The sequence below is a fragment of the Taudactylus pleione genome, unplaced genomic scaffold (genome assembly GCF_031769625.1).
Source record: "Taudactylus pleione unplaced genomic scaffold, aTauple2 ptg000162l, whole genome shotgun sequence".
In the NCBI taxonomy this organism is placed as follows: Eukaryota; Metazoa; Chordata; class Amphibia; order Anura; family Myobatrachidae; genus Taudactylus; species Taudactylus pleione.
The window spans coordinates 10,199,254-10,225,556 of record NW_028284564.1 but is presented as its reverse complement, the minus strand read 5'-3'; the positions used below and the strand labels follow the sequence as shown (position 1 = coordinate 10,225,556).

Genomic DNA, 26,303 nt, shown 5'->3' with positions numbered 1-26,303 from the left:
TAAAAACAATATATAGCTTGGCAGCATATGAAATGCTTTCAATAGTACTGTATTTATTTTAATATTTTTACGGCCTTTACTGTGTATCTATGGGATATCTATGTGAAGCTCCCGGCCATATCTGGCAAAAATGATAGTACTTGTTAATTATATGGGCGCCGCACTTGACAAAGCTGTGTAGGACTTGTGTGTCCTCTGCTGCCTCCACAGTATTTATTTTTCCACTGACCCACATTTATTTATTTATTACCAGTTATTTATATAGCGCACACATATTCCACAGCGCTTTACAGAGAATATCTTACAATTCACATCTGTCCCTGCCCCAGTGGAGCTTACAATCTATGGGCCTGATTCAGACCCACTCGCGAGCGGCTGTCCGCTCGCAAGTGGGTCGATGGTCTGCACTGAGCATACGCACGACGGAGGGAGCTCCGTCGTGCGCATGCGCCAGACACGACGAGCGAAGGACTTTCCTTCGCTCGTTGTGTCCGATCAAAGGGGGCGTGCTGTCAATGTTGATTGACAGCACGCCCCCTTTGGTGGGCGTGCCGGGGGCGTGCCTCCCTGACGGGGGCGTTCCCACGGGAACGCCTCCCGTCAGAAGCCGGCCCACTGACATCACTAGTGATGTCAGTGGGAGTGATTTTGGCTCTGATAGAGCCAAAATCACTCCGGAGTTTGCGGTTGAAAACCTCAACCGCAGGCTCCGGCTCGCAATTTCGATGGTCGCGATGGTCACGACCATCGCGGCCATCAAAATGCACACTCGTATAGCCTGTGGGTGGTGACCCACAGCTATACGAGCGTCCAGGAGGACGCTCCATGAAAATGGAGCCCGGCCCTCATGCAGAGCGTGCGCTCTGCTCAGAGCATACGGCTCTGAATGAGGGCCTATATTCCCTACCACATGCTCGCAAACATACCCACTATGGTCAATTTTCTTGGGAGCCAATTAACCTACCAGTATATTTTTGGAGTGTGGGAGGAAACTGGAGTACCCAGAGAAAACCCACGCAAGCACAGGGAGAATATACAAACTCCGCACAGTTAGGGCCGTGGTGGGAATCAAACCCACGACCTCAGTGCTGTGAGGCAGTAATGCTAACCATTACACCGTCTGTGCTGCCCACATTGCCTCTCTATTCATTCATGAAGCCAATAACCCAGAGGTATTCAACATGCGTTCCTCCAGCTGCTGTGGAACTACATATACCAGCATGTCCTGCAACATTTTTTCTATTAGGGCATGCTAAAACTGTGGCAGGGCATGCTGGGATGTGTAGTTCTATACAGCTGAGGGCCACATGTTGAATACTCCTGCTATAACCTAATCCCTGGAATGACAAGTGGACTAAATTCATATGAGTGTCTAAAGCTAGGTACACACCTATACAATCATCGGACCGTTCTCTCGATATTGGATTGTATAGGTGTGTATGCAGTCCCGATGCACAAGCGTTAGCCAATAAGTGGCGTAAAATGCTCCTTGGCCGCTCACATCACAAACCAAGCATGAGTCTACACCATGTCCCTCTTTCCTCTTAATATGTACCTTGAAAAATACCATAAAATATGGAATAATATTTAAACATTAAATATATGGTGAATAATCACTTTGTTACTACCCTTATGGCATAATAATATAATATAATAATTCTGTTTACATCTGCTGTGACTGTAGCCTGAAATGGGAGAGTGTATATGCTGGTACAATCAATTTCTTTCAATAGTGTGGATGGAGGGGAATTGAACATCGCAAGCAAAATTGGGGATGTAGTTATGAGACCGACGGTTGCGATGCCGCCGGTCTCAATACCGACAACCAAATCCCACAAGGGACTTAAGATAGCAACACTTATCTTCATCCCAATGCCGGAACGCCGAAGGATGCCAAGCTGAACGAGTTAAGCCTGGGGCGCCCTTAGCGTTAGCCACAGGGGGGGTTAGGTTTAGGGAGCGTAGCGGGGTTAGGGTTAGGTTTTGGGGGGGAATTAGGGTTAGGCACCCCTAGGGGGGAGGGTTAGGCACCACTGGAGGTGTTAAGCACTCCTAGGGGGGAGGGTTAGTGTTAGGCACCACTGGGGGTGTTAGGGTTAGGCACTAAGGGGGAAGATTTGGTATAGGCATGAAGGGGAGTACCAACCATCGTGATGCCGCTGTCAGTATTCTGACAGGAGGCATCCCGACAGCTGGCATTACATACCCTTGCCGTAAAATTGTATAGGTGTGTATGTGCGTGATCGGTACTGTGGTCGGGGCATTCGATCTGGAGTTGGGTCGACCGAACCATTGCATCAAATGCTGACTGTATAGATGTGTACCTAGCTCTAATCATTATTATGTGAAACCTGTACCTGTACATGTTTATGGGGCCTATTTAACAATTGATATTTGCGGGATAACCCCGAAAACACATCAGATATTTCCATTTCCAAATGCAAAGCAGCCTCCACAGCTTTTTATGGAGGCTGCTATGTTGTCGGTTTACCAAGCTCTGGAATGTGAAGCACTGTGATAAATATGCCCTCATGTAAAAACATAGTTGCCTACCTTTGCTATCTCTTCCCCGGGAGAAGCCCTGGGAGGAGAGGCAGGTGGGTGGCGATGGGGGCGGGATCTTATGAATTTTGTCATTAAGCCAAAAGGCGCAAATCATGTAGAATCGCATCATTAAGCCCCGCCCCCTGCACGGACATGCGCCATTGCCGCGGAAATTCTCCTAATTCTGTCCACTTCACTAGGAAGTTCACCATGCTAGCCAGAGGCAGGTGCCACGTGAGTGTGGAACGGCAACCTGATAGCCAGATGCAAGTGCCACTTGGCCAGAATCGCTGCTGCAGTCTTGCCCAGAGCGTCATTTCGATGCTTCACACATGTAGACTGCAGCGAGGATGCTTCGGGCACTGCTGATCTTACCAGTGCTGGCGGTCCCGCCCCTTCTGAATGACATCATAATGTCATGCGCTGAGGAGAGGACTGCACAGGGCATTAGTCAGCCCAGTTACAGAACTGGTGAAAAGACTTTAAAAAATCACGTCAGTCTACCCACTTCCTTATATTATATTATTTTATTTAATATATATTATATCATTGAATCCTCATCTATGTAATCAGAATAAATAATATAGGTACTCTCAAAAGAGTGTTTGAAATAAGCATAACAAGTATAGTAGGAAATATGTACTTGCGGACTACAACATTCAGAAGGAACACATTTATTCTGGACAAATGGTGCAATAGAGAGCTCCCTGTGTATGTCATTAATACAGATTTATGGGGTATTCAATTAGCCGCGATAAGCAACATTTTATCAAAAAGTTTTCACTGGTGCTAACTTTTCACACAAAATGCTAATCGCACAATCCTATTAACCATGGGTTTTCACAGGTGCGAATACTGCATAAAGTCTCAATAAGTTATCACCACCTCCTGAGCAGGTGATAAGTTGTGCAAAACCCCTATTTTTGCCTAAAAATGTCGGGATTTAGGGCCTGATTCAACAGTGCACGTTAGTTCGGGATGTTCGGGAGTCTGTGCAGTCGCCGGACCCGTTCTGCACATGTGCAGAATGGGTCTGCAAGGCCGCTGCTGCTGTTTGGGGGCGGGCAGAGGGCGGCGATGCCCTCCGCTTCCCGAAACGGAGGCGTGTCGCCGCCATTGCGGGGGAAGAAATAAGCCAGGATCTCTGTCGGGTGATGGAGATTTCCTGGCCTCTTCCTGTAAACTGCGGTGGCCAGCTGCGTGACCCCATGGTACGCAGATTAACCAATGCTGTGTTGGACAATGCACAGGAGGCGTGATGTCTCCTGCTGCATTACCATATCTGCAAGGATCGCAATTGCAAAGCTGCCTGAGTGCATACATCATATCTATAGCCTTATTGTAATTGTAAAGCTGAGTGCAGCTTTACAATTACGATCCTTACAGAATCAGGTCCTTAGTTCAGAACCACTGGGACAGCCACCTTAATGACTAATTAGACAAAAACTATTTTTTAATTAGCTTCATTTGGTGAATAATTATGTAATTTTTGGGGTAAAAAAATAAAAGTGCTGGAAAATGGGTTTAAAGTAGTGGTACAGGTATTTGGGGGGGCTGTATGGATGAGAGATGTGTTTTTTATTATTGCAGGTGGCTGTTAGAGGCTGTCACAGCTGCAATCCTGTATGCAGTAGATGTGCGTAAATATGCAAATGGAGCAGCCATTGGTACTTGAAACACTCACCTGCGGCATCCCAGATTGGTCGCACATGGGACGATCATAGAACTTCTGTGTAACCCTATTTTTACTCAGAATGGCCGTTGGAACTGAGGGCCTGATTGAGAGCTGCTCGCTCTGACAGAGCGCTCGCTCTGAATCAGGGCCGGGCTATATTTTTTTTGTGGATTGGCCTCTTGGCCGCTCGCATAGCTGTGGGTGACCACCCACAGCTATTGCGAGCAGCCATGATGATGGTCGTGATGGTCAAGACCATCGCGACCATCGGGCTTGCGACGAGACCCTTATGGTAGAGTCTCGTAGCGGCAAACCCCAGAGCCGGAATCTCTCCACTGACATCACTCGTGATGTCAGTGGGGCCATCCCCCAAACTGCAGACGTTCACATGGGAACGCCTCCTCTTGGGCAGCCACCCTCCCGGCCCGCCCACCAAAGTGGGCGAGCTGTCACTCAACATCGACAGCTCGCCCCCTTTGGTGGGAGACCCGGAGTCGGGTCTCGCGTACGCGAACGACGGAGCCAGCTCTGTCGTGCGCATGCGCTGTGGGCAACCATCGACCCGTTGCAAGCGCTCAGCGCTTGCGACCAGGTCTGAATCAGGCCCTGAGATGCCAGAGCCTTTGCAACTGTGTTTGGGATCGCAGTTGCAGGCTGAGACACATCTGGGTGTGATACGCCTGCATTTGAGTCATCACCCCACCGATGCTGCCCACAAACGGTCCCTGTATGTCAACCAATTTGCAAATAAATTCTCACTGAGACTGCCGACACAGGACCATTGCTACACATGCACAGTGTGACTTATACTCATACACAAAGATCGGACATTTGTGAAAACATCGGCATAGCGACAGTCTCTGAAGCAGGCCCTGTGAGCTTAAAATATACTGAAACTCTTGTGTCTGCATGTTTAAGGGCAGAATTAAGTATCACTAGAATGTAATAATATAGACAGCAGTGATATACCTCAGTAGAATCTAATTTTAATAAAACAGAATTTATTAAAAGTAATTTTCTCACTGAGTCACCAAAGGAAAAACATTATAATGGTAAAGCACTTGTTTAGGTAATGTCAACATGGAACATTCCACATCAGGTATATAAGGGCTGTCCCAGGTCATTCGCTGACAATATTTACAGGTTCACCCAGTCTGATGTATTCCAGACCTTCAACAGTAATAACATATTTCTTTATTTTACCTTTTATGTCTCTGTAGGACAACCAAAACTAAAATGCTAATATACTTTATATGTACTAACAATAGTGATCCGGCCCTTACCAGTGTCAATTTAGCAAAGTCCATTTTATCTGATACATTTTCAAAGACAATAACTCCCAGCATTGCTGCTTCTGTGTATCTTCAGTAGTCTTGTAACAACTTCAGTGCTTCTGTGTATCTCCTGTAGTCTTGTAACCACTGGAAAAGGGGGGGGGGAGTGTTACTATGTACATAAATGATTTGTGTATAGTCATAGCATTTCCAGTAAACTAACTTTGTGTGAGACTGCAGCCAAATTGCTCAAAATGTTACTTCTCCCTATTTGATTCCCTCTTTCAATGTAAAGTAAATGGCTCATGTATAGTTGCACTCATGGTGGAATAATTTATAAATGGATAGTAAATTGATCATGGATAAATAGCTGTTTCTTCATATCATTGAGCCTGCTTTGCACATTGCACAAACTTAGGGTGATGCTCCCAAAGAGTAATTCAATTCTCACCTTATGATTATATGTTTGCTGCATAGGGTACAAAGTAAACAATTCAGCACAGCTTGTTTTTCTGTTTATTAACAGTTAAGGCCCCCATACATCAGAGATTGATTTCAGCATATGTTGTTGTGCTTTACAATTGGGAACAAACAGTAATAAAGTAAGAATAGGTAATAACAAACAGACAGCCATAGAGGTAAGAGTGCCCTGCTCACAAGCTTTGGAATCTTCCTTTATTAAATAGAAGTATTCATGTGTACATATACACCTTATTTGATCCTCAATAGCTGCAATTCTGCAATTTCAATTTTATTTCTAAAATGAGCTTGCTTGAGTCCTATTGGAGAAAAACGCTATATAAATACAATTATTATTATTACTTGCGATTCACAGTACGCTTCACCAGTGGATATAGCAGAACGTATTGTAGTGAACATTGCACCATGACTAAATATTTAGTGGAGACATATCTCTGATAAGTTTATTTCATGAATAGTATTGGATATTTCAGTTAATTGCAAAAATAAAAGTGCTAAATTGCGCCATTCACTACAATAAACTCTGATTGATCTGCAGGATAAGCCAACAGCTCCTTATTGTAGGCAAGGGATAGCCCACCTGCAAAATGATGGTAAAACTAAGGGGTTTTGCATTGTATGCAGTAACTTTATGAAACCATTCAAATTCAGCACAGACTTGTAGTTTCTTCTATCGCCACACCACTCATCTCTCATAGTGCAAAATATGTCACCTTGCAATGCAAATCTGTGAGCTACAGGAAGGATAAAACTGTATGCACTGTATGCACTGAGCCATCCGCTGTGAAATGCTGTTTCTTAAAAGCAGTTCACTGATTTTTTTTTACTTGTTTGTTTAAAGCAATTCCACATATACTTACATTTAACAACCCCATTTCTTTTATTTAGCAATCTGTAGAAACAGCTGTGATGATGGATTCTGTTCCCGTCCAAACATGTGCACTTGTTCTAATGGACAGGTTTCCCCAACCTGTGTCTCTAAAACCGGTGAGTTTCAGTTTAAAATATATTTTTATTTGATTTTTATTATTTTAATTAGCATTTTCTATCATTAATAAAAAAATCACAATGCTATTAAAAATCGTCATTTCCAAGGTTACAGCACTAATGTCAATACAAAAATAAGCAATTTCAAACATTTAACAATCCACATAATGGGCCAAATGTAATAGGGTGAGAGTTTAGAAAATGTGAGAGAAAACTCTCACACTTTTTAAACTTGGCCAATGTAATAGAGTCCGAGAACTATTATTATTTTTCCATGTTTATGTAGTTTCCCAAATACTCAGTAATACAGAGTAATGGTGCGTACACACTAGACGATATGCTCCCTGAGCGATATCGTCTAGTGTGTCCCCGGCAGGGTGTGCTCAATGTCGTTCATGACATTGAGCACACCCGCTGAACGATATCATTAACGATATCATTCAGCGCTGGGCTCTCTTCCCCCATTCTCCAACATGCAGCAACCTGACGACATCGTCAGGTTGGCCTGCATGTTAACCCGATGAACGATGATGACGAACGACCCGTGGGAACACGCGTCGTCGTTATCGTTCATCGTTTTTGTGATAAAAATGGACGATAAAGTGGACGACTGAACGATAACGATATCGTTATCGTTCAGTCGTCCACTTTAATCGCACAGTGTGTACCCACCATAATACTGTATCTACACTGAGATTGCCAGACGTCAGACAACACAGACTGACGTATTCTTCAGACACTGTTATTTATTTTTCTATAGTTATTGAAAAACATCTGTTAAATGTATCAACATTTCTGTATCATTAATAGTTAGCTGCTTCCATAGTGCAACTGCTTCTGTACATTACATTTTCTATTCTCTTAGGATAATGTTAGGAAGATGTCTGTCAGGTCCCATGGCGGTGATGGGAGCAGAGAAGGGAATGAGAGATCCCCAACTAGTATATTTAACTCTAATGTGATTTTTCTCTTTCTAAATTAATATTAAGAGATACAGTACATTCATAAAATAACCTTGTGATGATTGTATTAAATATCCTTTTTCTGTGGTGGTAGTTATTAGTGAACTTGTAGAGCTCACTATTCAGTACAGTTGCTATGTTTGCCTTCTCGTTCCCCAATTTCCTTTATACTCTTGAGGTTTGATGACCTGATCATGATATGATTGCCTGTGGGAAGGGTATGTACTGCAACGTGTCACTGGGAGTAGAGTATTATGTTGGTCAGGATGGGAACAGGCCCTTGAATTTGCGTATAGCCTACACAGTTACAATGAGTAACATTACCTTGTGCTACTGTACTAGGCAACTGTACGCAAAGACATTGTTTGAGGTTTACTCCCTGAAATAGGTAAAGGTGTTAAACATTGCTCTAGTGCTATATGTACTGTGTATATAACTTCTCACTTACTTTTGCAGTTCCTCAATGTAGCATACGATGCATGAATGGAGGAACCTGTGATGAAGATCAGTGTCGCTGTAATAAAGGTTACATTGGAGCACACTGTGGGCAACGTAAGTACAGTATATGAGTCTTATCATTCTTTGATTAATATGTAGATGCTTGCTGAAAGAAATCTAATTTGTCTGTCCTGCTTTACATACAGTAATCAACAGCACTGGTGCTGACTTCCAGTCACAATCCTTATAAATGTTAATGATCCGTTGATCTGTTTATTATATTATTTAAAATCACACGTAGAAATAAAACATGAGAATATAAAGATATATGGCCACACAGTGGTCCTGATTCTGAGTTGGACATGCCAAGGTCACTTTTCCGTTCGGCCATAGCAGCCTATTTACTTCTTTATGTTAATGTGAGAATCCGCCCATGTATACTAAAGATCCATGCATCTGCATCTGCATGTGGAAGCCTATCCCACCCATTGATTTTATGTCTGCAGCAATGACCATCATCATTAGGATCTGGGCTTGCACCCACCGCATGCTGGGTGCTAAAGATCAGTCTGAAGCAGGCATCCAAATTCCGTCCACACTCTACGATCGAGCATGCAAACAGGCATACATGCCCATAATGCTCCCATAACACTCCCACAAGACAGAACAGTGCCATGTGTTCAGATAATTGCCAGCCAGTTGCTCAGATACAGCCATTTTACAGATAGTGTGCTCCATCGTCGGCTGGATCAATTCGTATGCACTACCGAACTCCATCCTTGTGCGTATATCTGATCCGATACAATACAAAATACAAAAATACTGTGAATACGGTGATGAATGTGTCTATGATTTTATAATGCAACTAAGGGGTATATTTACTAAAGTGTGAGTTTTTAGAAGTGGAGATGTTGCCCATAGCAACCAATCAGATTCTAGCTATTATATTCTATAAGGTTCTGGTTAAATGTTAAGTAGATTCTGATTGGTTGCTATGGGCAACATCTCCACTTTTAAAAACTCACTTTAGTAAATATACCCCTAAGTCTCTTCCTATAGAGGTGATTGTTTGTAGCCTCCTTTACCTCCCCATGGCATTAAATGTACTTGAAAAATTATGTTACAGAACGTTGTATACATAAATGTAGCTTCTCCTTTATCCCCGATATGTCTTTCTTAGGTGTAGCAATGTTCCTAAATCTTCCTCCAAATGTTTACATGTTATGGGTGAAGAAAACGTAAAAATGCTCCTCGTGCATTATGTTTTTATTACTAAAACAGTGGGCAGAGCCGTAACAAGGACTCTGAGCACCCTGAGCTGCTAGCACCCGTAACTGCAGCAGTGCCCAGAGAGACATTAAGATGCACCGGGCAGCTGTATTTACGACAGGTTGCCTGTCTGTAGCGTCCACTACTGCATGGTGTCATTCCAGACACCCTGCTAGCCAGAAGCCTTGCCCTGGGGGTAGCAACAGTACCGCCCACAAAGCACCGCGCTCTGCCAGTGTTACACCGCTACTTACAGCCTTGACACTGACTGGGGTACCACTTTACAGGGGGTTAAAATAACACTGTAATCTTAAGCGTGTGCAAGTCTGCCTGTTGGAAGTCAGATAGGGTGAGCACAGTGTCAGTGTAACCGGCAAGTTGTAAAGCAGCCCATAGAAAGGCCCCCAATTTGTAAGACTATTTGGTAAAGAGGTAGGAAGACATATCAGGTATAAGGGGAAGCTTCATTTCTGTATACCACGCTCTCTAACATAATTTCCCATGTAAGTTTAATACCATGGGGAGGTGAAAGAGCCTACAAGCAATCCTGTGTATAGAAAAAGATACTGTACTTTGTTGCATTAGAAACTCATAGACGTACTGAGCGCAATATTCAGAGTGTTTTAGGTATTGGTTTTTGTTGTAGAGATGGTTTTCCTTTATAATACTGCAACCAGCTGCAGCGTGGACTGAGGCGCCAAAGCGAGATTCCTTTTTATTTTATTTTATGATCTGGTACATGAACAGACGGCAATTTCTTTCTTTGGCGCATGCACAGTATGGTGGAATCTGCATTTACACCTGCACCCGACTCCGAATCAGGCTCAGAATGAGACATCAGATAACTGGCATAATCTTGGAGCAAAATTTACATAATTCCAAATTATACTCATATTGGAATTGATAGGATCACTGTTTCTCATCTACTGAAAGCAATGACATTCCACAGTGAAGCTGGAAGTCTTCAGACAATTTGTGCTATCTGTCTGCCTACACCTCTGTATCCTAAGTGTTAGATCTATGCCAAATACATGTTATGGTGGCATCAAATTTCTATAGCTTAAGAAGGAGAAAAAGAGTTTTAGCAATATATTTACTAAGCCATTGGCAGCAGTTCTAGCCCTGGTATTTGAGAGGGCAATAATATCAAATATAATACCTGGACTGTTAGGGGTATATATACTAAAGGTCAATTTTAATAGATATAAACATATTTACTAACAGAAAATGTTTGAATTTTTATTTTTAAATATTAGTAAATGTCTGCTTTAGCCCCAGACAGACAACATCGACATTGATCGCTTTTGTTCGATTTTCATAACTTTAAATCTACCCCATTGAATTTATTTATCAAAGGCAAAAAGCCCTAAATACTGTTTCTGTCTGTTTTTCAAGATCTGCAGTCAGGGATGACCATCATTGGTTACTGCCCATAAACAGTTTAGTAGCACTAACTTGGAGTATATTAGGAAAGCATTACATATGTATCCTGCTGCAGAGTTGGGGGAGATGTTTAAAGATGTTCCATGAAATTTTGGCTCAAATTCTCATTTGGCTGCAACCATTTTGCACGGTTTTGTCAGAGGAATTTGACCTTAAGTGTTCCAAGTGCTACCCCAGCCACTTCACATAGCAGAACCATTTGTTCACCCAGCTCTATTTGTAGACTATTAAATCAGCGAAAAGGGCGATCTGCAAATATAGTGCAGAATCTGCTCTGCTATTTCTCTGCCAAACTCAATTCTTGTTGCTCATCTCTATTCTGCTGTAAAAAGCCTACAAATCACAGTAAAAAATATTTCTCTTACTATTTTAATCAGTAAGTCTAGTTTAGCGAGAGGATTCTGGCACCTGTAATAACCCCTGTGTGTATTGATGATTACAGAAAATGAAACATATGCTTTTTACATTTTCATTTTATAGTTTTGGAGCACTGCTCATCGTCTATCTCTCTGCCATCTTGGCTTATTTTTTACTCTTGTGTGTGTGGTTCTTGGCCAAGCTTTTGATCTCCTATAACTTCAGTGAAAGGAGTATAGGTAAACTCCCAAAGATTCATCAGCAGCAGAGTTCACAACCTTCCTTATATTTACACATTTCCATTACTGTACACTCTGCACATCTGAAACTGGGCTCATTCCTAAGTACAAACACTCCGATCATTCATCGTAGACACATTTCTCACAATCTATGCTTATTGTCTGAGGATTACAAGCTAATATCCATTTAATTAAATTATATAAAATGCAACAAATGCAATCAATATTTCAACATGGGTTGTGAAGCGCATAAACCTACACAGTAACATGACATGCATAATTAAATACATTTGCCCAAAAAGTTTTCTATAGAAATTATTTTGTTGGCAGCTATGCTGTGTTTAGTTCATTTAGCAAAACTAACAGGTTATTCTTATGGTTAGTTGGTCAGTAACTAAGGGCCTGATTCAGAGCCGTTCGTAAGCGGCCGCTCGTTCGCTCCGAGCGATGTTTGCTCAACTGCGCATGCGTACGGATCGTTATACGCATGCGCGAACCAGTCAGTGCGGTCGAAATTCATGTGCTCGCAAAATAGCGAATGCCTGATAATTTGAGTGACAGAAAGAGGCGTATGTGGGTGGTAACAGGGGAAGGTGCTTGAAAACGGGGAGTGGAGATCCGATCGCAGGCGTTCTTAAAGGTCAAAACGGGCGTTTTATGGGTGTGCATAATTAAAACAGCAGCATCATTGAGCATGTCACTGGGTTATTTTATAGCCAGAACTGCTCGCAAAATTGTGGTAGCAAAAACCAACCACAAGAATAGCGAGCAGCTCATACCCTGGTCGATGTACTCGATTAATCGAATAAATAGCGGACATGACGTAGGATGCGAGCAGCCAGGGGGCGTAGTTTCCCAAAAAACGACCGAAAGTTTTGTTCGTTCGTTCAGACCTAGAGGCGTGAACAGACCGCAAAGAGCGAACGGTTCATTTGAATAGCCACCCCTTTTTTTTTAACGAACAACCGCAAATAGCGACCGGCTCTGAATCAGGCCCTATATCAGTAATATATTCCAAACTTGTATTAAAAGTTAGTAAAAAAAATAATATAACAAACTGGTCAATGTTAGAGATTTTTGATATACATTCATTGCGGGGGTACTCAGCGGTACTCAGTAGTTCAAGAAACAGGGAGAAATCAGGGAAATAATTTCAGAAGTGAATAAAATAACACCAAAATATGCTCCCATTTTCTAATGATGAGTATAATTGGAATCGGTATGATTTACCGCCGGACCCCTGGCCGGCGGTTCAAATCCTGACAGCGGCTGCCCGAACAGGATTAAAATCCTGATCGTCCCCAGGTAAGTGTTCACTAACCTATTCCCCCACCCTAACCCTAACCCTCCTTTAGGGTGCCTAACCCTAACCTTCCCCCCCAGTGCTTAACCATAATCCCCCCTCTAAGTGCCTAAACCTAACCCCCCCTTCCCCGCCACCTAAACCTAAGTCCCCCAGGGGGGTGCCTAACCCTAAGTCCCCCCTGGGGGTGCCTAACCCTAACCCCTCTTTCCCCTAGCCTAACTCTAACCTCCCAGGGGGGTGCCTAACCCTAAATCCCCCCCGGGAGCCCTAAACTTAACCCCCTCCCCCCAGCGGCTGTCCGCAGCGGCGCCGGGCATCACTTTGATCGGGATACCGGGCGCCGGTCTCCCGGCGTCAGTAAAATGACAGGCGTCTAGATGTAGACGCTGGTCATTTAACCCTAGCCGGGATTAAGCAGTCGGGAAGCCGGCTGTCGGGATTAGGCCCGCCAGCTTTCTGACTGCATACCGTAAAATCAGGACAAGAATATCAGAATTCTCGCTATAGAAGCTGTCCTACTCTTATGGTAATTGAGGCTATTTCATTACATTTAGAAATGTGTAAAATCAGTAAGGGATCATGAGAACAATCAATATTAAATAAAATATAAAGAAATCTAAAAAATGAAAAAAGCAATAAGTGGTAATATGTGATAGATTTTTACATATTGCAGTCACAATGTGTAACATATTATACATTCACAAAGTCCCCAAAGATATCTGAATGTGAACGGAGAGGCAATGGCCCCACCAACATTTTATTGAATAAATCCTGGTCTCCAGGTTACCACGGTGGCAAAAAAATGACGAATTTCATCTACCACTCATCAGGGGCATAGGAACTGGGGAGCAGAGGGGGCAGGTGCCCCCCCATCAGTTCTCTTGGGTGGGCAAAGACTGTGTTGCCCCATGAACTTCTACACAAAAACGAATGGGGATGAATGAATTAAAAATGTGGATGAAGTGAAATAGCTTTATTTGAACTCACAAACTGTTGTCGTTTCTGTTTACCAAAAGTGAAGTTATCTTCATGTTTGTTCTGTGTATATTTTCTCCTTGCAAACACTTTTTTTTCTCTCTTAGAAGCCTCACTCATTTTGCTATCACAATTTGCAGTAAGTATAAGCAGACACATGAGACCGGGAAGCTGCACTTCCCATGGACTGTTCTTGTAAGTTGTACGACAACAGAACAGAGAGAGGGAATGATTGTGGCCTGCGGATGATTTAAAACATTTAGCAGCAGTCATAGCACATACCAGATATTATAGCACATGCGATGACCAGTGAGGCAGTGACTATACATTTAAAAATACTTCCAATCAAATGACATTTATACACTTTGCCATAGCTGCCTGTACCTTCTCTTTTTTGTACCCACTATGGGTACAGGTAGCTATGGCAAAGTGTATAAATCTCGAAAGATATACATTACTAACGGAGAAAAGGACACAAATCCAAAATTCTAATGAGGGTTTTAAGTTGGCGTTTATCACAGATTACAATTCACAATATAAGCAAATTGAACGAATTGTGAAAACTCATTGGCCTATCCTGAAAGCAGATCAAGTTCTTAAACCTTTACTTCCGGATAAACCAAGATTCATTTATAGAAGAGCAAAAAACATTAAGGATAAGGTTACCAAAAGTGCACTTTCACCCCCTAGGACTAGTGGTAGAATCACCACTAAGGGCTTTCAGAGATGTGGTACATGTACAATGTGTCAAACAGTTAAGGGGGTTAGGAAGTGTGTGAATGTAAAGATTAATGGCATAGAGAAAAAAATAGAAGATTTCTCTACATGCAACTCAAAAAATGTTGTATACTATATAGGATGTAATTGCAATAAATATTACATTGGTAGAACATCCAGACCCCTAAAGATAAGACTTGCGGAACATATCCGTAACATTAAAAAGGGTCTAGAGACCCATGCATTATCATCCCATTTTAAAGATATCCATAACAAGAATATCGGGGATATCAAAGAATTTGGGGTTTTAAAACAAGTAAAAGTGAATTGGAGAAATAATAATCTACCTCATGAGTTGGCCAAAGCAGAGATGTATTATATCTATTCCCTTAAGACTTTACATCCGGGAGGGATCAATAAGGATTTCGAAATTAAATGGTTCTTAAATTAAATTGTTTTATTTATAAGTACATTATTTATATGGAGTTTTTATTATCTATTTATTATGTACATGTGGTCACTTTAATAATATAATGCTGCTTTATATAATATATTTTGTACGTTTTGTTATTTTACAGATATATTTTTCCGATAGGCTAATATGGGATAAATGGACTTTCTAAACCATGAACTTCAGCTGTTATTAAAGCACTGACAATGTATTGATTCACATGGAAGGCATGGTTACTGATATGTCACTTTAAGAACTAGTGAGGCATTTCTACTACAAGCCCCAAGCATCCTTACACAGTGTTATGTGGACTTCCGGGAGCGGCGGGACTTTTTGACTACAAATCCCAGAATCCTTAAGGCCGCGTGACGTGTACTTCCGGCCATTGCGCTCAGAGCGACGGAACTTTGTGTCCGTCGTAAGGACATAACGTTCGGACATCACCTATATGGTTATTGGACACCTGGGGAAGGAATTACTTATCCCAAAGTGCCGTGTGTCTCACGTGAAACACCGGAAGGAGACGCGATAGGACACACGTGGACCCGCTTACCGGAAGTGACATGGATGCCGTTTTTTAAAAAAAATTCTGGGTTGGTGCAATATGGATAATTTAAGAATTTTAAATATATAAGTATAGGGGATTTTAATGATTATATATATTGTGATACATGAATTGATGTTTTGAATTATATATTGTAAAGAAGGTGGCTCCTCCCAGTAATCCAGTTCTTGATTGATAAGGGTATTTAAGGTGGCCCACATTACTAGACCCTCATTGCCTTGATAAAGACCTTAATGGTAGAAACGCGTTGGCAGCAAAGAGGGTCCATAGGATCCATCCAGAACCGGTGTGGGATAGATGAGGACAAATAGCTGAGGCTGAACCCGGGTTTTTTACATCTTCCCAGTTATTATATGCATCTACTTACCTGGATTCTGGTAGGAGGCCAACTTCACCTGTAATTCTGGTGAATTGATGTTTCAAAGGATTCTCATTATTCATCTAGAAGCTCCTTTTGTATATTGTATTGTATGTGCTTATATTAATTTGTGCTTTGAATAAATGTGTGTTATATATTAAGGATTTTTCACACAAGCATTTATTCTGCATATAGCATCAGGATTATTTGGAAAATATTCTATTTGTATTTTATGAATTTATGGTGAGACAATCTGCACTAGATCTTTTTCTTCTTTTGTCTTTCTTCACATATTACGATACACATTGGTTACACCTCATTTCGATTTGGAGATAAGAAGTCCAAAGATATTCGTGATACATATAAGCTAAGTATTAATTGATCATTCTTTGGAGCAGGCGCTACGGTGGGACACCTGATATATTTTTGTGTAAGCTTTATTATTGGAGGAGTTAGATACCTCCCCCTTAGGAGATCTCACCCAAGCAGCCAGCTTGGCGCAAACATACAAATACCATTCCATTTGTGTATCTTTTTCACATGTATGAGAGAAATGTACAGTGCAGGGATCAGCATGAGTTTAGAAAAGTTTGCAGGTGCAGCAAACTATGGTACATGGAAATTTTCCATGGGGATACAATTAAAGCAAGTTAAGTTATGGATTTTTACTAGCAACCCTGGTTATAATCCAAGCTCAGAAGAAGTAGATAGTGCTATGGGTATGATTGGTCTAGCTGTGGAATCACACAATTATTCCATCATCCAAATGAAAGTGACTACACATCATATGTGAGTAACTTTGCAAATGGCTTATGAAGATAAAGGGTTAATGAGTAGAATTAACTTGAGGTGCACATTGTATGCAACAATGCTTAGTGCATGAATGAGTATATAGACAGAATGTTATCCATCTCTTAGCAATTTACTTCAGTGGGCATCATTACAGATGAAGAAAAGGCTGCAGTTGCTATGCTGCAAAATCTTATGCAAAGAGTATGACTTCCTGGTAGTAGCATTAGAGTCTAATACTAACAAGTTAACCACAGAGACTATATGTGCAGTTTCAAGAAAGCATACCAACATAAATAAATGCTGAGAATTCTGTCCTACTGTCCAAAAGTTCAAAGCACAAGAAGCCTAAGTATAGATGTTTCAGATATCAGTTGGGACATAAGGCCTCAGAATGCTGATCAAATGTATCAAGTGGCACCTCATCACCTAAACGTGGTAGCGGGATTGAGTCAGACATGAATGTAGTTAATACCCATCGTAAGGACTGCTGGTACATGGACTAAGGAGCCACAAGGCATTTTAGCTATAATAAAAGTTGGTTCAAAACATTAAAATCGTGAGTCAGCAAAAGTCATAGGAATTAGAGACATTATCCCAAATGCCACAAAAAGTGGGACCATTTTCTTTTATGCTTGAAGGTGAAAGGCAAGGAAATTGTCATAGGTTTGAAGATGTATTATTGTGCCTAACCTAGGAACTAATTTAATTGCCATCAGTGTATTTGAGAGAAGAGTATGCTTTCCCTGCGCCCAAGTGCCCTGGTAGATGTTCGCACTGGACCATGTGTAGTCCCCCAGCAAATCAAAGCCGTGAGGCCAGGAGCCAGTGTACTCTGCCTGCCTCTTGGGATCCATGCAGATGCCGTGCCCATGAACCTTGACATCCTGCCAGTCACCATAGTAGGACACCCATCATCAAAAATAATTCTTCCCCCACTGGATATGTATTTAACCCAATCTGCCCATCAGTGCAGGGGGGCTTTGTTAGGGCTGGTGCTAAGGAGGATGCTGCCTGGTAATCTGGTCACTCTTAGTGGTGGCTGCTGCATCCTGAGTGGCTGTGGGTCATGGGGGGAGAAAGAGTCCACGGTCCCATGTGAAGGTGCAAATGCAGTGCTCAGCTTCCTGAGTGGGAACCCATGCATCCCAGCAAAAATTGGGTAGTGAGTGGATGATTATCTGACTGGGGAGGGATGTTGGAATGCAGCTGTTATCAGTCATTGAGCCTCTGTTCCTCTGCCCCTGTATTGGTAAAGGCCTACAGCCATAGAGTACATGGTATAATTATTAGAGCCCCCAATCCAGTCCATGACTATTCAAAATTAGCTACCAGAGCATATTGTCGGAGGCATGATAACTGTACACCACCCAAATGCATCTGTTGTTGCAACTAAAACAACAAAATTCTAGGACATTTTCCTGACCATATGAATCTCTGCAGGACCTGATTAAGACCTGATGCAGGACCTGATTAAGAAGCCTCAAATCTCTCTTGGGTGGTATAATTGGCAACATTTGGAGAATACAAAGAAGTCTGGGAAAACAGATAATTTTATAAAGGTGGCATCTGCCTATGTAAGACAGTGGGGGATTTATTTGTTGAAATCAGCATATGTTTGTAATAATAGTGGGGTGTATTTAAAGTTATATAATTGAGAAGAGTGTGGAGGTACAGTATGTTGATACCTAAGTAAAGTACCTGTCTGCCCATCTAAAGGGAAAAAGAAAAATCCTGCCTTACCCTCACCTAAAAAGGCCAAGGTCTCTGTTTAAGCATAATTGATTATAGATCTCTGTATATGTCTTCCTTTTTCTTTTTTTAGGGTTTTGTTATCATTTTTGTTTTAGTAAAAATGATAAGTAAAATAAGAACAATAATAAGAAATAAAGAAAAAAATCTTCAAGCTAAGGGAAACAATGTTTCGGGTTACAAAATGAGTAAGACAAGGTATACATTAGCCAAGAAAGTGGATACATGGTGTACCCTCTGTATGTTTAGAAACATAACACTGTCAGTATTTTATAGACTGTTAATCGGAAAAGGAGCCACTCCGGAACTAAGTAAATGACAATTGTATTTTCTTTTGCAGTATATGACTAAGTTTACAACATGTAACCACAGAATTTATTGTTTACAACATGTAACCACAGGCAGTGATACACTAGTCCTGATACATTTGTGCTGCCAACTTTCTGCAAAATACTTAAAATTAAAATCAGTTTAAAAAAACATGCATGGATAGAACAGATTTTATATGCAGCTGTAAAATGCAGGGGCGGATTGGGATGGAAAACCCGCCCGGGAAATTTATTGAAGCAGCCCTAATTGGGGCGTGGTCTGATGAGGGGACGGGGTCTATCGTGGGGGGCGGAATCCCTCCTCATAGGGTCTGATTCTGAGTTGGATGCAGTTGCGGCCTTCCTTGTGTCTTTTGCTACAAACTGTGACTTTATGCTAATTCTGCTACAGTTCCTCTCTCTGGTGCATATCCATGTGCCCGAATGTGAAAGGACTGTGATGCCCACTATTACTGTCTACAGAGGCTGTTGTCATGCTTTGTGTGTCTTTAGATGTCACCATTGAAACTTTCACCAGCCCTATGCTAGGTGCAGATCATCCGTTTGAGCATGGCCTCCAATGTGAGCAATGCAGAGTCTCTGTGCACAGCGACTTTCAGCGACACACCTATGACTCTAGAGTAACATGGCCATACTGCGCTACATCTACAACTAATAAGCCAAAAACCTGTAACGGCCCAGGAATACCCATCACATTTCTAATTCACTTTATGTCAGACTCCTACACCAGGCCATACACAGTTTTCAAGAGACTGACAACTGGCCCAGCAGACCATAACAGAGCAAAGTACACAGGCACCGACTATTAACCCGAATGTGCAAAAGCCTGTAGCCGCTGCCCGATTAGAGCTGCGCTCCAGTCACTGTAGCCACCACCCAGCAGACATGTGAGCATGGGACTGACTGGGTGTAAGTCCCAAGGGCAAGTAATGAGTCCCAACGCGTTTCGTCCGTTGACTTCTTCCTGAGGATTTACACCCAGACCCTCTCAAATTGATTTTCAGATAAGCTAAAACTCTTCTTTTACCTCTTAAATTGATCTTATTTTTATCGGTTATTTATTGCTCTCTGGTGGTTACTCCTGATTAGGAACCACAGTGTTTTATCGTATTTATCTTGTTTTTGTCAAACCCTATTAAATTTTTTTTTATGGTACTAGCTTTCTTTTATCACTTTATTTTTGTATGCTGCTAAAAGTATTTATATTGCACTAAGCACTTCATTGGTCTATGCTGCTAGGACTATTTGGCACTAAACACTTTATGATTTATGTATACTTGCTCAGGCTGATTCAAGCACGTTAGCTCTCAGCACTTTATTTATATTTATATATTTGTGTGAATATTTATTATTAGCAGGTTGGTCGCCCACAGTCAATAACTCCCTTCTCGATATATATATATATATATATATATATATAGAGAGAGAGAGAGAGAGAGAGAGAGAGCACACATTTGGGAGTCATATATATATAATACATTTATTAGTCATGAAAATACTTTATATTATGCAGCCCACCTCCCTTCCCCATCAAAGCAGAGACAGGCAGCCTGACAGGTGGGTTAACTTGTCAGCCCTTACCTTGATTCTAAATAATGTGAGCTTCCTAGCCGGAGGAGCAGCTCATCTTCATTAGTAGTTTGGCACAGTGTTGAAGCACATGCAGCAGGAGGGCGGGCAGAGGTGCGGTGCCGATGTGACATCATCGCTCCACTTTGCACAGCCAGAGAAGGCAGAGCTGGAGATTGGTAGCATTGAAGTAGTCCTCCTGGTCGGTATGTATTCCTGACCGGGTGGACAATTAGACTCTACTCCACTCCGGTGGCTTCATGGACCCTGACTGCAGCGCAATGACACAATGACAAGCGGGTGGCTGATCGGGACGCTTGTCATTGTGCAATGGTGGAGGGTGGGGCTGTAGGCTAGGAAGGATTGGACTGTGGGACGTATTTTTACCATCGTCGGGGCGGGGCGCCCCGTGCAATCGCACGGCACGTCCACCCCTAGAAACGGCCCTGCTAGTGACTAACCTCCATTGGGATTTCCGGTGGCATTCGTGCCGCGGCCGCTCGCTTCCTTGGTGACTCTCCTACGGCATCCACCCTCTGCCCCATTCCCGGCTCCTGCGCTGGTAGTGGCTGCTTGAACCGGAGGTGGCGTTGTGAGTGTCACTCACGTGCTCCGCAATGGCCCATGGGAGGAGCTGCTGCAGCTGCCCTCCGACGGCCATTTCACATTTTACTGCTGAATGAGCTTCTGTGCATGTGCAGAAGCTCATTCATGACTGCTGCTGCCTGATCACGGTAGCGGCCATCAGAGCAGCCGGCCGGCAGTCAGTCAGTGTAAAAGCAGCCCAGCAAAGAGAGGGGGGACCGGCCCAGCGGGAACTATCCCGCTGTCCCGGTGGCCCAATCTGCCCCTGGTAATATGTAAGAGTGGAAGCTGGTCACATAGATTTTAAGTATTCCACTTGTATAATATAAATAGCCAAGCATTAATTTGCTTGTACTCCCATAATGGGGTTATCTAGTTTTGGACTATATCTACTGTTCATGGATCCCCCATCTAGTCCTTCAGAGGGTGTCTGTACCTCTTAAGCCCCCACTTTCATCTGCATAAGGTACCCTGGTCTGCCATTTCTGACAGCATGCAGAGGAACACACATCGACAGACTGTACCTATCCTAGCTGTTACAGTGGGTAAAGCATTGCATGCAGGAGCTAATTGTCTGGATGCAGCTCCTGTCTAGCTAGCCTTTATAAGCTTATATATCAACAATCCTGGGAGTTGGAATATTTATTTGATACATATTTAACAATGTTGGTAATTACATGTATTTCTTAGGTGAAGCTGATTACATTCTTGTAACATTGATTGAGCTATTTTACAGCTTATGCTGGGCATACACGGCCAGATAAAATGCCTGTCAGACCGACAGACATTTTATCTGACCGGCTGCTAGCCGCAGATGTCGCCGGCATACACTGTGAGATTTCTCTTACAGTGTATCAGCCCGACATCCGCGCTCTGCCCCCGGGGGAGGAGACATTTCCATGTTCCTTCCGTAGGAACGAACACAGGAAATGTCTGTCTGTCGGCCGCGGCTGGGCATACACTGCCCGATGCGGCCGACAGTTTAACGGGAAATATCGCAACGGACGGGCATGCTGGACAATCCGGCATGCCCGACCGAGCAATATTTAACCCTCAGTCACCCCCCCAACATGCTACAATTATCGGGGCGATCCGCCGATATTAGGCGGATCACCCCGATATTTGTAGCGTGTATGGCAAGCATTAGTTACCCATCCACTCAATCTTTATGTAATAGTTAATTTTTGTACTTCATTTTTAATGTCTTTATTCCCATATCTGGACAATGTATAAGAATGTGAGGTAGCTGTAAAATGGTGTAAAAATATTAATAATACATCAATACATTTTTTGCACAGCTGTCTGTGAAAATGGCTGCCAGAATGGAGGACGCTGTATCGGACCCAATCGATGCGCCTGTGTATATGGGTTTACTGGTCCGCAATGTGAAAGAGGTAAGTCACTTCTTTCATACTGCTTGTTTATTTCTATATGAAATGATAACCTTATTTTGTTTCTTTTTTAAGTTTGTATTTCGTATTACATTATTAAATTTGTTATTCTCACTGTACATTTATTTCAGTCAACTGAAATTAAAAGTTTGATAATGATTTGTGGTTTGTTTATTTAAAATTTAACCCCATGCTATCGATCAGTGATCTAATTCCTGCTTCATCTGTGATTGAACTGACAAATGCAGAAGAAATATGTCATCTAATGATATAGTACAGTATATATTTCTAGTGGATATTGGGCCTGATTCACTACCGATCGCAACTGCAATAGCGATTACGCACGCAGTCCAACCGCGATTGTATGCTAATTCATTGCGATCACTATGCCACCACAGCACTACATAAGGACGCTTCCTCTTTACCTTACACACATCCGTTTAGCAAGACTGAGACCATCGGTACAATCGAGTACCATCGCGGCCTCACGTAGACTTGTACAAGCTCTTACCTTACTCAGGAAATGCTAACTTAAGCGCACGCTATGTGTCCTCAGGCTGCGTAGGGCATCGCAGTGGATAATTTATGCACGTCCATGCAACGGTGTTCAAATGCACTGGCACACCTGCGTTTCCCCGACTACCACCTTGTCAACACCCAGCAACGGCACTTCCTGCCAATCACTCTGTGAAGGGGTCTGCGTGGACACTGCGATCCCGATCGCAGTGGCCGTCTCTCACACACACAGGGCCTGATTCAGAGCCGGACGCTCTTTCAGAGCGCTCGCTCTGAATCAGTGCCCTCCCTCTCTTTTTTTTAGAGCGGCCTCCTGGCTGCTCGCATAGCTGTGGGTGACCACCCACAGATATAGCGAGCGACCAAAAAGATGGTCGCGATGGTCAAGACCATCGCGACCATCGGGCTTGCGATGAGACCCTTGTGGTAGGGTCTCATCTGCCGCAAGCCCTGGAGTGCTTTTGGCTCTATCAGAGCCAAAAGCACTCCCACTGACATCACTTGTGATGTCAGTGGGGCCGGCCCCAGACAGTAGCGTTCCCATGGGAATGCCTCCGTCTGGCCAGCCACTCCCCGGGAACACCCACCAAAGGGGGCGTGCTGTCACTCACCATCGACAGCACACCCCCTTTGTAGCGAGACCCATAGCGACGGCTTGCCTGTCGCTATCCGGGTCTCGCGCATGTGTACGATGGAGCCGGGTCCGTCGTGCGCTAACGCACTGGCCCAACATCGACCTGCTTGCGAGCGCTCGCGAGCGGGTCTGAATCAGGCCCGCAGTGCGATGCATTCGCAGAACGCAACAATCGGCCGTTTGCGTGTGTATTAGCAACTGCGATCCAAGCTGAATCAGGCCCATTGTGCACTTGATTTTAACCAAGCTGGTTCCCTATTTTGCCCAACTCCAGCCGTCAGTCAAAGTGAAATTTAGCATGTCTGCGAAAGACTCACCTTGTGTACCCAGATACCGTTACATTACATTGCAATAGCTTTTGCATGATGTTTTTCTTTTTATTAACGCCACCTAGTCTTTTTGGGGCCTAGTCTTCAAGGTTTTTGGCACCCTAAAGGGTGGAAACAACAGTTATGCTTTGTCCATATTAATGATATGTTTAAACTTCAAAGCAGGAAATCTCACAGAGCAGTCTCGTCAGTAGCACTGCATACTGCTCTCTCCATATAATGGACGCAAATAAGCAATATAAAAAGATTGTTTTTGCTACCTAACACCATCTTGAAAGAGCCATCAAAGTGCGAACTGGGTTCTCAACAGATCCCTCCACTCCCTCTGGCTCTTTTACCGTGCATGTGTGGCCTAATATCCCAGGATCGCTTTGGGGACAGGACCTGGCTGTGCAACCTTACACCACTGCAATCAACAGCAAAAGAGGAGGGTTTGCCATTGCCAGGACTGCTGGTTAATGGTGCAGCTGTGCCAGCATGACTAAACTGATAAATAATCCCCCAAAAATATTCCTAATCACCGTTCTTTTGGGGCAATAAATACTGTTAATTTTCAAGGGCTGGATCTCTGATGTTAATAAATAGTCCTCTTTGCATTTAAAACTGAGAAATAAAATAATAAATACACCATGTTGATTAATAAAATCAGAATTCACTTTAAGAATAGTACAAGGGAACAGCTTTAAGAAAGTTATCAGAGAAACTATTAACGTGTCTGAAGGAAGGAAAGCTGGAGCCATGAAATAAAAGAAATTGAGATTGAACATTTATTGAAAAAAAAAGAATTTATTCATTTAGAGCCAATAAAAACACCTCTAGAAGTTACTACATTTGTCTGTAAATACTGGCTGACTGCAGATACACTTAACTTACAAGTTGTTAAACACAGAATTATCGCAGTCTGTTGTGTCTGAAGAAGCAAAACCTACTGCTGTACTACTCTCCTTATGGTCTATCTAAAAAGCCTGTCTTTTCAAAATAATATATTTAGTGAGCTCTTGTCTAATAAAATAACATTATTTCTGAAATGCCTTGTTCAATTAATGCCTTGTAATGACAAGCAAGAATTGTGCCTTGTTATTTGGCCAGTGCGGACAATATTTCATTGGAATGATACTTAGTTTTACCCCAGCAAAAATAGCAGTATATTCCTGGTCAGGCATGTTTGAAAATCTCAAACCAGTTTGAAAGTCAAATGTGAATTCTAATTTGTTCATGGTGTACAGTATTCAGACACAGACACCAATTTGAATTTGTAGTTTGAAATTTGTGGCTTGCATTCACTGTTGGAAGCTCATGTTCATCGCTCATGTTCGAGGTTCATGGTAAAATTAGCGTTCTTCATTTTTTGTTAAAAACGCATTCAAAATTTTATTTTTATAATTTGCAAGTATTTAATTTTTTATAAATAAAACTGTGAACAAAACTGTATTTGCAGTTCACAATAAAGTAAAAAAAATATTTACATTTAACATGAATATGTGCAAACTGGCTCAAATGTGTCCAAAAAATATCAAAATCTCTTACACTTTTTTGATTTTTTAACCCATTTTAAAATCTGAGACATTCCGCTGATTTTCTAACTGATTTGCTTAACTGGTTTCAGAATCAATCTACAAAGAGTTAGAGCTCACCAGCATCAAGGTCACCTCATTGAGCATGGAGAGACACTTCACTGACCCTTTTTTTCATGTGATGCCCTGGGGAGGTCCTGCAACCCACATGCCCTGCGACCCAGATGTGAACCCCAGAGTGTTAGGGACCTGCTCAATGAGGTGACCTTGACGCTGGTGGGCAGGCCCGTATCAGTGGCCATTGATATGCAAACTACCTCTGAAATTCTATATTATAAATTTAAATGTATACATAATGATCGCATAGTGCATCTGCAACTCTGTCTTTTTGTATATGACAATATTAAAGTGTGAAACCACTAATTCAGACATTGGATGAAAAACATTTGCTGTGTCACAAATCATTTAGACCAAACTCAGACTCAGACTGGCCAGTAAATTTACTAATGCTCCTGTGTTGAGACATAGGATAAATTAGGAATTTTCAACACAAAATAACATAGGAAAAGTCACTGTTGTTACTCTATAATACAGATAAGCTCATATTTTAAAGTTATTGTATATTTATGTTTTTTATAGCTATGCGCTACATAAAATATATTAGTTTCAACTATACAGTTGGTCCTTGTAAATAAATAACTGGTAATAATACCTAGTAATAATAGAACATAATGTGCAATGTACTTTATGGGACAGTCTTATAGAAAGGCATACTGATGGTGGTTATCTAAAGCAATGTTGGACTGGTATATGCAGTGCCCATCAGTAATCTGTTTACAAGGACCAGCTGTATAG

At 42.3% G+C, this 26,303-nt stretch overlaps 1 protein-coding gene across 1 annotated transcript in view; it reads left to right on the top strand.

Annotated features, from left to right (window-relative positions):
- The window catches only part of FBN2 (fibrillin 2), a 294,460-nt gene that overhangs the window by 14,829 nt on the left and 253,328 nt on the right, over positions 1-26,303 (top strand). The window contains exons 3-5 of the mRNA XM_088475116.1: positions 6,862-6,960; positions 8,379-8,474; positions 22,363-22,458. Of these exons, the coding sequence (XP_088331242.1) occupies positions 6,862-6,960; positions 8,379-8,474; positions 22,363-22,458 (291 nt within the window). The remainder of the gene's footprint in view (positions 1-6,861; positions 6,961-8,378; positions 8,475-22,362; positions 22,459-26,303) is intronic.